This window comes from Malaya genurostris, chromosome 2, assembly GCF_030247185.1.
Source record: "Malaya genurostris strain Urasoe2022 chromosome 2, Malgen_1.1, whole genome shotgun sequence".
In the NCBI taxonomy this organism is placed as follows: domain Eukaryota; kingdom Metazoa; phylum Arthropoda; class Insecta; order Diptera; family Culicidae; genus Malaya; species Malaya genurostris.
In genome coordinates, this window is record NC_080571.1 from 40,297,838 (window position 1) to 40,311,110 (window position 13,273).

A 13,273-nucleotide genomic window follows, 5' to 3' on the forward strand; every position below is an offset into this window, starting at 1 on the left:
ATCTGCTGGGGATCACATTTAGGGGAAGCAGAAGTCAATTCTGAACCTCTACGAGGTTCTGAACAGTCTGCTGTAAAACCTATTTAGGTTTGTTACTATGTGCGTTTCTGATGAACGATGCATAGTTAATAAAACCTCCAACCCCCGAGAGGATTTAGAGATCTTACGAAAGCGACACCATTCTGCACTCCCGGAAAAATGCAGAACGATTCGCAGTATGTACGAGCAGAAGTAAATTTGGCACCCCCTAAAGGATGCCAAACAATCTGCTAAACCCTATTCAAGGTGAATACAGAAGGGATTCATTCACTCCAGGAAGAACGATGAACACTTCTGACTATAGCTCCTTACCACATTGGGTGAGAAACGAAAGAATATCCATGTATGGAGAACCAAAAACCCGGATACGTAGCTGCGTCAATGCGGGACAGTTACATATCAGATGATATGAAGTACCATAATCGCATTCACACAAATCACACGAATAATACTCAGCACGTTGAATAGTAGCCATGTGATAATTGAGTTTGCAATGTCCACACGAAGAACCCTTCGATCATAAAATTGCGATATCGCAGTTTTTGATTTTTGCGATAGTTGATTTAACTAATTTCTTTTTGATTCAACCAATATGGTTTTTGATTTGCATATATTCAAGTAGTTGAAAAATATGTTGTTTTGAATGCTGTCAAATGCCGGACACAGTTGAAAGCAAAACAATAATCGCAATGCAAAATCAATAACTTTTTTTGTTGAAATCTTTTCGCGTCGCTTCAAAATGTCAATGAAAACAACATCGATGAATAAAAAGTTTGGTGAAATTGTGTCCATTCGATTTGAGAAATTTATGATTCCATAACAAGTGTTTATCTAACAGCGGTGTTGTGATAAAGTTAACGTTGTTTAAGATGAAAAAGATTTGGTGACAAGTTAGAAAATGTTAATGAATGATCATCTCGTTATCTTTCAGGTATGCTCAAAAATTTTATGCTTCAAATTCGATCATTGATTTACTTCCAGCAGGCTGTTTTACTTCCAGCTGTTTGATACCGATGATGATGTTCATGCATTAGCAATAAAAAGCTTTTTGACATGAATTTAATTTATAAAAGTAACAGGAGCGAAGGGTTTCAAACACACAGAACGCGTTGCGATTGAATGGCGCGCTTGAATTGCCGTCGCAAAATTCTAATTCCCAGTGGTTGATGCACCCAAGTTTATACAAATTGACTAAAATTATCAGTGCATAACTTTAGTTCAACCGTTTGAAGGCATCATCTTTCAATACTCATTTTAGGTAAATTTAATAATTTCGCTAATTTACTCGCCCCTCCGGGCACTTTTGATGATTAAAAACGTTTTTCTACATTAATCATTTCCGATCGAATCAGAAGTATATTTTTAGAATTTAGATCTTTACTGATCTCGACTTGACATGATCATGATCATACAAAAACCAAAATGACTTAGAGATCAGATCAGTTCTGATTTCGTAATGATAATTTATTCCTTGGTTAAGATCACTTGAAATCAGCAGTGATCGGTGGTTTTACCATCCCTAATGATATTACATGTCAATATAAAATACTGTTTATATTTTAACAACGATGTTTATTTCATGAATCTCAACATTCCGAATTTATTTCAAATAGAAAATAACGTGTATCAGTAAGTATATTTTGATTATTTTCGCAAATCAATAACATTGTTAGAGTTGATTCAACTATTTGCAATGTCTAAAACAAATAAAACCGATTTATTTTTCAACTAACAGAATTTTGTTTAAATAACAACACCAGTTATTTCAACTAAAATATTTGTTGAAATTAAAAGGTATGTGTCCTCACTAATTGACAGCATTTTTTTTTTCAACCCTCGTTTCTGCTAATCGAAAAACAAAAATGACAGTTTAGTTAAAGCAACAATCGATTAGTTGTACCAAATTTTAACCAATCGAATTCAGAAAATCAACTAATATTCTGGTTGAAATGGGATCGCGGGTGGTTCCGTGCAGTCAGAGCTCTGACCAGAATACTGCAATGATGCTTGGAGAAATGCAGTAGACACTTTGACATTTTCAGATTTAAATCTGGTAGAAATGCTTTTGTCTGAGCGCAAGTTTGCAAGCTGCGGCATGTTTGGATGCAGTCCAAGAACGAATCTTGTGCTTTATCCAACTAGTTGAAAGTGGTAAAGCTGGTTCAGGACCAACGAAATCATTCGTTGCACCAGCTCTAGCCAACTCATCAGCCCATTCATTATCAGTAACACCAGAATGGCCGGGTACCCATAAGAAGTAAACAGCATTTGAAATGCTGAGGTCTTCAATTTGAGTTCGACATGCGATCACTAGATTCGACCGTGAGTCATTCAAACTGAGTGCTTTTAAGGCTGCCTGACTGTTGGAACAAAAATAAATTCGTTTACCACAGATCCTCTGCTGAAGTGCCGATTGTACTCCGCACAGAATCGCGTAGATTTCTGCTTGGAACACAGTACAGTATCTACCAAGTGAATGAGACTGCTCCAGCCTCATTTCACGACAGTAGACACCAGCACCAGCACGATCATTCAACAGAGAACCGTCCCTATAACAAACTATGTGTTCATCAAGTTGTCGTTCCAGACAACCAGTCAACCATTCCTCACGAAGAGGATAGCTCACATTGAATGTTTTGAAAGGAAAACTGCATGTGAGAGTTAGGTCACTAGGAGCGAGTAAATACTCATCCCACGTAACCATTTGAGACCACAAGCGAGTGTGGGTGGTAGCATAATCTAATGGGTTACTGTTCCAAAGCTACTACCTGGAGTGCAAGCTCTAAGATCTACCAGTGTAACCAAGTGAACTAACAAGATCCTTGTACACAGTTCATGCTTAACATACCTCGCAAAACATTGTCTTACTGTGAATGTTTCAGGTAATCCAAAAACTACCTGGAGCTCAGGCCTGATTGCTCGTGCTGATTCTAAGACCTGTTTCCACTGAAGTTCTTGGACAACTGAAAGCTCCATGACTATGAACTGCATTGACAAGTTGTTCAGATGCTACTGATTGCTATTGTAGTTCTCAAGACCTGTTTTCACTCGAGTTCTTGAGCGACTGAGAACATTCTGGGAACAAATAAAATTAGACAAACAGGCAGTATGAAGCTCCATTATTATGAGCAGCATTGACAAGTTTATTCATAAGCTGCTGATTAGTCATCTAGATCTCAAGACCAGTTTCCGCTGAAGTTCTTGGGCGGCTGGGAACTCTACTGGAACAGCTATAAATAGACAAGTAAGCAATGTAATGTGTAGCTGTAATAATATGGACAGAAGAACCAATAAAAATAGACATCAGCCATAGTTCTTGTTGTGGCACAGTGTAGAGCGTAAGGACAATATTGCAAGTAATTATAGGATCTTTGATTATATCTTACGGATTGTTTTAGTCTCAGAATATACTCAGATAGTCCTAGATGGTAGATGCATATGGACGTATTAAATTGTTTTATGTTATATATACTAAAATCAAATGGAATTGAAAAAATCTTTTTTTTTACGAAAATTAGAAATAACGCAATGTTTCATTTATTGCGCATTCTATACTTCATTAGACATCTACGAACAAATTATTGGCACAGTCCGTTTCCTACACGAATAAGCCTAGTATATGAAAACCAGTGATACTACGTATGCAGATTTATCTCTGAATTTATAAATTTCTAATTAACGAGGCAGATTTTTTTGAATCCAATTTTCTTTAAGGATTTTACTTATTATCAAAATTGAAAGGAAATTTTCATTTGACATTTGACTTCAATTTTTGCTCGCTAAAAAGAGATATTTTATCCACTGCCACTGAGACTGTGTTCTTGAAATGGATTTTTTCAGCAACCCTAGCAACATTAGAAGAACGTGTTTGCTGCGTTATACCACTCGATATAGTTTCCATTGAATCAATACATGTTTATTTATGATGTACCTTCTGATCAAAATGGACCTGTACTGAACTGAATTTCAGTACATTTCTTTATTATCGCCTTCAAAACAGGCTCGGTCGATTCAATTTTCCATACACTTGCCATAGGCCTCGGCCGGGATGGCATTCAGTTCCTTCAGCGCATGACTTTTTATGTCTTCGATCGAGTCATAGCGCGTTCTCCGGAGTGGATATTTTAGTTTTGGAAATAGGAAAAAGTCACAGGGGGCCAAATTTGGTGAATATGGTGGCTGAGCGATGACTTTTGTTTCATGTTTGGTCAAAAATTCAGTCCCAATCATGTTAGAATGCGACGGCGCGTTATCGTGGTATAAAGCCCATGAATTGTCTGCCCACAAATCCGGCCGTTTCGTGCTGGGTCGATCCATAAGAGATGCCAAGATTCTCTGCAATCTCTCCAATGCTAACGCGACGATTTTCATACACAATTACCTTCACTTTTTCTTTGTTATCGTCGTTTACGGAGGTGAATGAACCCTCACTGTAAATTTGCGTTCTCGATAGAGTAGATATCCCAAAAACACTTTTGCAACATTTTTAATGATTCCGTAGCCGAAATTTCAAACTCGTTTTTCCTTTTTTTCCATAGCAAAAATAGTCAGACAAATTTTTCGACAGCTGCCAAACACACACTAAATGACATATCTCGCTCAAACTTAACAGGAATGTCGAAGAAGGTTGTGTCAGCCTAAGAAAAAAAAAATACCGATTGGGCTTACGCGCGCGGTTTAAATGCGCGTCAGGGTCAATTTTGATCAGAAAGCACATTGGAAATGTTAATGTTGATATCGCTTTGGTTCCAGTGCACTCTTCTAATTTGTACTGTCAACTCAATTTTATTGACATTTTCAGTGAGTATATTTTTAATATTTCAAAATTTTGCTTGCGCATCGCGAAAATCCATACTACTCGCTCGTATAGTTGTGCTAAATTTATGAATGTGGCCAAATCAACTGTTTCCAATGGAGATCGTTCGTGGAAAGCCAATAAAGTTTGATTGCAGAGTACAGAGTGATGAAATCTACATCCAGACTTTTAGTTTTCAAACAGCTTCCCGAACAGGAATATTCTACGGTTAGATTTTCAACCGCATTCTCTTACAGTAGCGTCTTGAGAGTGACATTGAAATTGCGAAAATTTCTGTTTCTGTTTTCTCAAATAGTACATGTGTTCTAGGATATGAACCCTCCCAAGACGCCAAAGCGTCGTCAAATTGAAATATATCGGGACAAATAGAAATATATTGGAAAGAATCGACTGATTGACTATTCGCATCACATTTGCAACTAATAGATTGGATTTGATTTAGAGATGATTAAAAATTACTTTTTTTTATTAATTTGATTCATTTGATAGCTTTGATTCATTGAATGGTTTCCCACATTTCTGGTTTCCCTCATTCCCACTTGACTTTTGAGGGTGACGAAGCCCACCTGCTGACAATTTTCAGTTTATTGCTTACTAAAGTTGAGCTAGTGCTCACTGATGGGCTGCACTTTTCCCACTTTGGGGATTAGTTTCATCCGTGTCAGAGTTTGATCAATTATTGTTTGTGACCAGTACAGATTGTATAAAGGAGTGACACTTCGCTAGCAGTCTTTTAAAAAATGTTCGTATTGTCATGTGCTAAATATCCGTGTTAGTTTTGTTCCGATTTCAAATCTTTTCTATCTTCAGGAAAATCGAGTCATTTACCGTAGTCGTTGTGTGTTCACCACATACAGATTTTCAGCAGCTACTATTTTTCATGTTTCCATTTACGAGTAATAAAACTTCAAGTCAAAGTAATTTTTCATTAAAGTACTTTAATTTCGTTTGATTGATGTAGTAATCGGCTCACCAATCTGTATTGAACACATCCATTGTGTGTAGATTTGAAAACGTGTACTGTTGTTCTGATAGAAAATATCTAAATTGCTAAACATGCTAATTTGTGTATCTTTTCTGTTGTCATCTTATGTTCCCGGTAGATATTTAGGCAGTTCACTCCTCTCAGTGGAAGATGCTTTAATACGTAAAAATCGGCTAAACAGATACGAATGATTGCCATTATATCTATATATTCTCAATAACAAGTATTTTCAATACAACTACGTGCTATTTTTTTGTTATTTCCTACCGCTTGTCCATGCCAGTGAAACCATTTTACCGATTCTAAGCAAAATTGTAGTATTTTTCTAACATTTGGCCGGTACGCATTGTTTATTGTAACACGCTACCGGCGACAAATGCATAGAAGAAAGGATCTATAACTCTGCTATTACTCCTTTAAATCCTACAATCAAAATCAAAATGAACACCAGTTACCAAGTAGGAATTTCCCGTAGTAGTACTAGTAGTAATAGTAGTAGCAGCCAAAAGACAAGCAACTGATCCGATGTTTCTCTCTTGTACTCTTTCTTTTTTTCCTGTTTTTAATTCGATTGACATGCGGCCTGAAACAAAATAATGAAAATAAAAATGGAATCTTCCACTAAATGACCACAATGACGAATTTCGGGTACAACCTGCCATTTACTACAACACCCTCCTCACCTCACATTCGTTCACCGACACACAAAAAAAATACCATAACACGCGCACATATGCAGCAGACGAATTCGAAAGGAGGTATCGCCGCCTGGCCGGACGTGCCCAAACAGACTGGAACACTGGGCAACCTAACGCCAGCCGACCGACATGGTTCAGTTCAGGTACGTGTGTTCTAACCGCTTCCGGGTCCATTTGCTGGTATTGTTTGTTTTCGTTGTTTGTTCCGTTTTTATTTCCGTATCTCTACTTACTATCATTTCTCGATCCCCAGGAACATCTTAATCCCTCCCGAACACAGAACCTTTGCACTGCCCCTCTGTCCTACTTCTTTCCAGCACCATAGTGTATCTGTATTTTTCTATCCTTTCTGTTGTGGTTTGGTTGTTTTATTTTTATATTTTTGGTTATGGAAAATGATCTCCTCCAATTGTATGGTGGAAAGTTTCGTCGTTGGTTTTTGTACCCCCCCGAATTGTGGATGTTATTTCGTGAATCTTAAGTTATTTTAGTTCTCATTTTTACGTGTGTTACGTGTTACCGTTTGAATAGTTTCACAATCTTCCCCCCACTCCAGATTTCTATCGCTCACCATGAAATTATCTCTTATTCGAACGTAAACTATCGGAAACCCCAAATGGAAATCTCAATGGCTATTCTCTCATTTGCGAGTGCGTTTTTGTGTGTGACTCACATTTGTAACACTTCCTATCGTGTATTATGCATTCAAATGTTTGACGAATTGTTCCCGGATGTCCAATCCGGAAGAGGGATCTACTAGGAATGCACCCAGGCACGACTCTTCGATGCATTTCACATGTTTTCGACATTCTATTTTTTTTTTGTTTAAATTTTGTTACATTGAAAACATGTTTTTTTTTGTTACCTATTCAATTAGAATGGAATGATCCTAATTGTATCACCTATAGTGTTGTGGTTAACCTAACATGAAATATTCTCTCGGGTGTTCATAAACCACGTTCTGCAAACTACAAATTCTACAAAGTAAATTGCATGCTGTTCTAATTATTTCGATATATTTTCACCGAAATTGTGGAAATTTTAATTATTTCAAACAACGATATTCGTTACCTACTCGTAGATACTGTCCCAAAAATGTCCATATCAAATTTTGATTTACGGATTAATCAGGAATTATCATTCTGGGTTTCACAATGACTTAACATTGCCCGAGATTCGGGTCATTCTGCCGAAAGTCATTCCGGCTAAAACCATTCTAACATTAATCTTGAAATTTGTCACTCGTTCGAATTTAATTAACCCATAAAATATAACTTTTGGTAAACCGGTCGAAGCAATTAAACCTAGACAGATGTAGGTGCAGCAGGAAACTGCGTTCCGTAGTGGCGGATTATCGGATAAATTTTCATTCTGGAATGTTAATAATAAAAACACCTTCGATTGAGAACCAGAACCCGAGGCGATTGGTACAAGAAAGATTTTTTTCACCCGAAAAAATTGTTTATTGCGTACGATATTTTACACAAAACAATAAATTCAGTGAATTGCTTTTTGGTGAAATGACCAATCGATGGAATCATCGATTACTAATCTTGAATCTTTAACTTTTTTGTTGTAAAAAAAATTCGAAAAAAACTTGTCTTCTGAGCGCTTTTTGAAAACTTTAAATGCTTAATCCTTCTTTCTTGAGCAGTAAATTCAAGTACTCAAAAAAATTGAGCAACAAAACTACCGTAACTAATTAGCAACTAATCAGCAACAAATTATCCACTGGGTTCTGATTTGTTTTTAAACTCATTTATGAGAGGTGCTTCGTTAACTTTATATAAACTTAACGAAGTACTAAAAAAAAATCATGAGCAACAAATTCAAAATTACCGTAACTAATTAACAACAAATTATTCACCTATTTGCATCACCACCGGTGTGAGATGCCTCACTAAGCTCATGTTCAACTTGGAATTCGAAGTTTGAATGGGATATTTACTTGTCAATTTCCAGTTTTGTACTATGATATCAGTGTAGTGCGAGATGTACGATGAATTTTCTATCGACGTTCCGTATTCCCAACAAATATTTACTGAATCATTTGTAATTCTTTGTTTAAGTTTTTTTTGTCCAGTTTGTAGATGCTGTGATTTAATAATAATAATGGTCAATATTTTAAATGGAAACAAGTAGGGTGGCAAGTGATCGGGAAAAGTCGGGAATTTGTTTTCACCGGGAAAAGCCAGAAAGTTTAGTGCAAAACCGGGATAATATTACTAGCTCAAATATGAGTAACAATTTTCAGTGTCATGATTTATTTTTTTTTCAACAAGTGAAAAGTTTGAGTCAACGCCCAACTATCCCATACAGGTTCTATAATCAACATTTCATTGGGAATTAGGCCAACACCCCCCTTGTCTAATCCAACGGTTTTTAAGGGTTTAAAAGCAGTTTTAAATCAATAAGAAATAATCAGAGTTTTCATAGTTGTTATCGATAACAGTACTACAATTCAATAGAACTCACAAAATTGAAAAAGTTGTCGACTTTTACTTTATCCACCTTTGCAGGGAGTATTTAATTTCTTTCTTTGATATCTGAAACTGGTTTAGGAGCTGGAAAAACCGTAGATTTTATCAGAATATGGTTTGATTTGTTTAGTGAATCTATGTTCAATTTTCTTTTGAATGTGATTAACTATGGATTTCATAGTAGTTTCAAAATAATGGTGATATAGATACTGATTGAGTTTGAGCTTTTGGAACTGATAGACTTCCTAATTTCAATCATGTAATGATATAAACAATCTATTGTTGTATAGATACCAGCCGAATTTCCCAAAACAATTTATCATTTCACATTACTTCCGGTATGAGATCTGTATCCTAGACGATTAGCTCTAGGGTGGTAGAATATGAAGAACCAGAGTTGCACTGAGTCTTGATTATCATCCACACGTCAAATCATACGAAGTAGTTCCGTCACGAATGAAAATGATCGTCATTCAACGTTGATCGAATTCATGCCATGGGTAGCGTACAGCGAACACGAACAACAGTGACGCGAGAGTGGCAACACGCAGAGAGTAAAATATTTCGAATGAGAGAACAGATCGGTCATTCTCTGTTTGTTTTCAAAACGGTCTGTTTATAGTTTTATAGTAAATTGAAAATGTTAATACTTTGATCTTCATTATCATTTTCTGACATCACATCATTGCGAATGCACTTTAATTTTCCTTCTAAGAACTAAGTCAAAACGAGAAAACGTTGTCCTTGCAATTGATGATCACGACGGAAATTTTAAAAATTGATCGTCATTCTAAGATTTAAGTCATGTTGATCATTTTCTGACATCACATCATTGCGAATGCACTTTAATTTTCCTTCTAAGAACTGAGTCAAAACGAGAAAACGTTGTCCTTGCAATTGATGATCACGACGGAAATTTTAAAAATTGATCGTCATTCTAAGATTTAAGTCATGTTGATTCGTCTCCAGCATCAGACTAAACTGACGGAATATCTCTCTCAGTGAAACTCATACATTAGTAATGACAGTACATGTAGCTTCTCAGTGAGAGAGCTTGCAAGAGAAACAATGCCTGTTGGAACGCTTGTGTCCAGTGATGCCACTTTTCGTTGAAGTCAAATCCGTAGATTTGGTTCCAAGTATACTTATACTAGTACATTTACATAAATCCAAAAGCTTTTTAAGCACTAGTCCACAAAAGCAGGCTTCCAATAATGACAGATCGATGGCTAATAGATGCATGATTACAATTTTAATTGGACAAGCAAAAAAAATATGCAGACAATGTAACAATATTTAATAATTTTCCTTTGAAATCAAGAGATATAATGCTACATCAGGAGATTTCTAGTAAAATAATGCTAAATCCGTAGATCTCATATGATTCATCCGTAGATCCGTAGAAAAGACAGAAATCCGTAGATCTACGGATAAATCCGTAGGGTTGGCATCGCTGCTTGTGTCCGTCAGTGAATATTCTCTGTTTACGGATACTGGATGCAACACTGTGAAGAACTCGTACTTTCTGATAAGTTTTCTGGTTTTTCCACGAGATATGCTAATCATTTAGAGCCCCAAGCGACTACCAATCTCTTATCCTTCACGACGTTTGTGACGAATGCTATGTCCTGCGGTTTACAAACCGACATTATCCACACAAATCTTTCCACTGCCTTCGACAAAATTAATTACGTCATTACAGTCACTGAGTTGGACAGATTGGGCTTTAGTTCTAACATGCTGCGTTTGTTTTCGTTCATACCTCAATAATCGCCGATTGGCAATCAAGATAAATGACTCTGTATCCAAAGAGTTTATTTACAAGGCAGCCATCTTGGTCCTCTGATCTTTCTCTTGTACTTCAACAATGTCAATCTTTCTTTGTAATGTTCACGCTTATTTTTCGCTAATGATCTCAAGCTATTCCAAATAGTTCGAAGCAAAGAGAATACCGTTATTCTTAAACACCAACTTGAAAATAGTTGAAAGAGGTGTCAGATAAATCGAATGGCTTTGAATGTTGACAAATGTTCAATTATCTCGTTCCCACGCAAAAAGTCCGAACCACTGCCTTATTCGCTATATTGCTCACCCATTCGTACAAAGCTCGAGTACTGCTCTATGACATAGAATCCATATATCTACTGAATAGAATTAGTACAGCGCAGATTCGTTCGATTTGTTGTTCGACGGCTAGCTTGGAATAACCCTTAACAGCTGCCTAGCTACGAAAACCGTAGATTATTGATTGGACTCGATAGTTTTGGCAAATTTTTGAAATTTTTATTTTAAGATGAGATTTTAAATATTTTTTTGTAGGGCATGACATTATCAATATGGTTGAATGTATGGTTTCTATAACAATCAAAGCATGAAAATTCTTCTGAGGGTTCCGTACCCGATTTGAAGAAAACCTATATCTGTATCCGACCCTAATTAAATCCGAACCGATTGAGTTCATTTTCGGTTCGGGTTTCGGGTTCGAAAAATATCCTAAACCCGACAATCTCTATCTGCAAATACAGATACCCGAACCCAACCCGTACTCAAAATTCAAATTTACCCTTACCCGCTCCTAAGAAATAATTCCTGAACCCGATCCAGCTCCTCACCTAATTGAAAACCCGTATAAAAATATTTTGAACCCGTAGGGTTTCCTCGTCGGTTCGAGTATTGGTTTCAAATACCCGAAACATGACTATCTCGATATGAAAATTCCTAAACTCGAACCCGACACATTTTTTACGCTTATAGAGGTTTTAACCTTGAGGTCATTCACCTCTTCGGGTCAGAAAAACTTTCTGACTCTATGTACGGGGTTGGGAATCGAACCCAGGTGGGCTGCGTGTAAACCATCGAATTACCCTTCCCCAAGACCCATAGTTATACAAAACCAAAAACCTTTGCCCGTACCCGATCGAAATTTGAAAAAAAAAATCCTAAATCCGAACCCGACCAAGCTCTGGAACCCGAAATCGATTAAAAATAAAAAATCTACCCGCACCAGATCCATACCCGAAACATTTTTTTGTGTCGGTACCCGAACCGAACTCGAATCTTTGCCAGAATCGGATTCGAACACCTGAAAAAATTTTGAACTCGGACTCGGCTCGTTCCTGATTGAAAATAAAAATATATTCATACCCTAACCTGAACGAGAAAAAAAAATTGTTATTTCAAAGCTGAACCCTTTGAGTTCGTTTTCGCGATCTAAAAACCATAGCCGTTTGAAAATTAAAAATCTTTACCCGTACCCGATCCGAACTCGGGAAAAATTCCTTTCTAACTCGTACCCGATCCGAACCAGAAAAAAGTTCTGAGCCCGTACGCGTTTGAATATAAAAATTACTCGTGTTCGACCCGAACCCCAAAAAAAATTTTTTCGATTCAAATGCCGAATCTGTAGGATTTTTTATGCGTTTTCGGATCGGGTTTAGGATTCAACTACCCGAATCCCGATCAAAAACTCTGTACACAAACCCGACCCGTAGTTATCTTAAACTAATAACCTTTACCTAAAAAACCGGAATTCGATAAAAAAAAATTACGAACTCGATCAAGTTCTTAAATTTCCGAACTCGATCAAGTTCTTAAATTTCCGAACTCCATCAAATTCTTAAACCCGAACCAGGCAATTCAAATCAATCCTGTATACAAATAAAAATCAATCCTGTATACAAATCCCCAACCCGAGTCCGAAAAATTAATTTTTGAACCCGAAAGAATTCGTACCCGATTGAAATAAAAAATATACCCGTACTCGACCCTAAACAGAAAAAAAAATTCAAACCAGATGCCTTTGGGCTCGTTTTGGGTCGAGTATCAGATTCATATACCCGAAAATCTCCATATAAAAATTCTTAAACCCGAACCCGACTCGTAGTTGTTTTAAGCTGAAAACCGAACCCGAACCCCTAGTCGCCTGTCTCCGACTTGAACCAGAAAAAAAATATTTACCTCGAACCCGAAGAAAATGAATTCGAACCGGACTCGTACCCGATCCAAACTCGAAATTTGTTCTTTTGAATTCGAAACCGTTGGGTTCGTTTTTGGTTCGGGTTTCCATCTCTATAGGCAAACTCTTGAACACGAACCTGGCCCGTAGTTGTTAAAAATAAAATTCTTTGGCCCTACCCGTCCGGCAAAAAAAAATTATGAACTCGAACTCGACTGAATTCTTAAGTCCGTAATAAATGAGGAAAATAAATGTTTACCTCTACCCAACCCGAACCAGGAAAAAATTTTCTTAACCCGA

At 36.9% G+C, this 13,273-nt stretch overlaps 1 protein-coding gene across 3 annotated transcripts in view; it reads left to right on the forward strand.

Moving 5' to 3' along the window:
* Window positions 1–13,273, forward strand: part of LOC131428195 (casein kinase I) — a 122,081-nt gene that overhangs the window by 86,147 nt on the left and 22,661 nt on the right. Inside the window, exon 11 of one of the 3 annotated variants that reach the window (XM_058591924.1) lies at window positions 6,580–6,681. The exons of the other annotated variants lie outside the window; for them this stretch is intronic. Within the exon in view, the coding sequence (XP_058447907.1) occupies window positions 6,580–6,681 (102 nt within the window). The remainder of the gene's footprint in view (window positions 1–6,579; window positions 6,682–13,273) is intronic. 3 annotated transcript variants of the gene reach the window in all.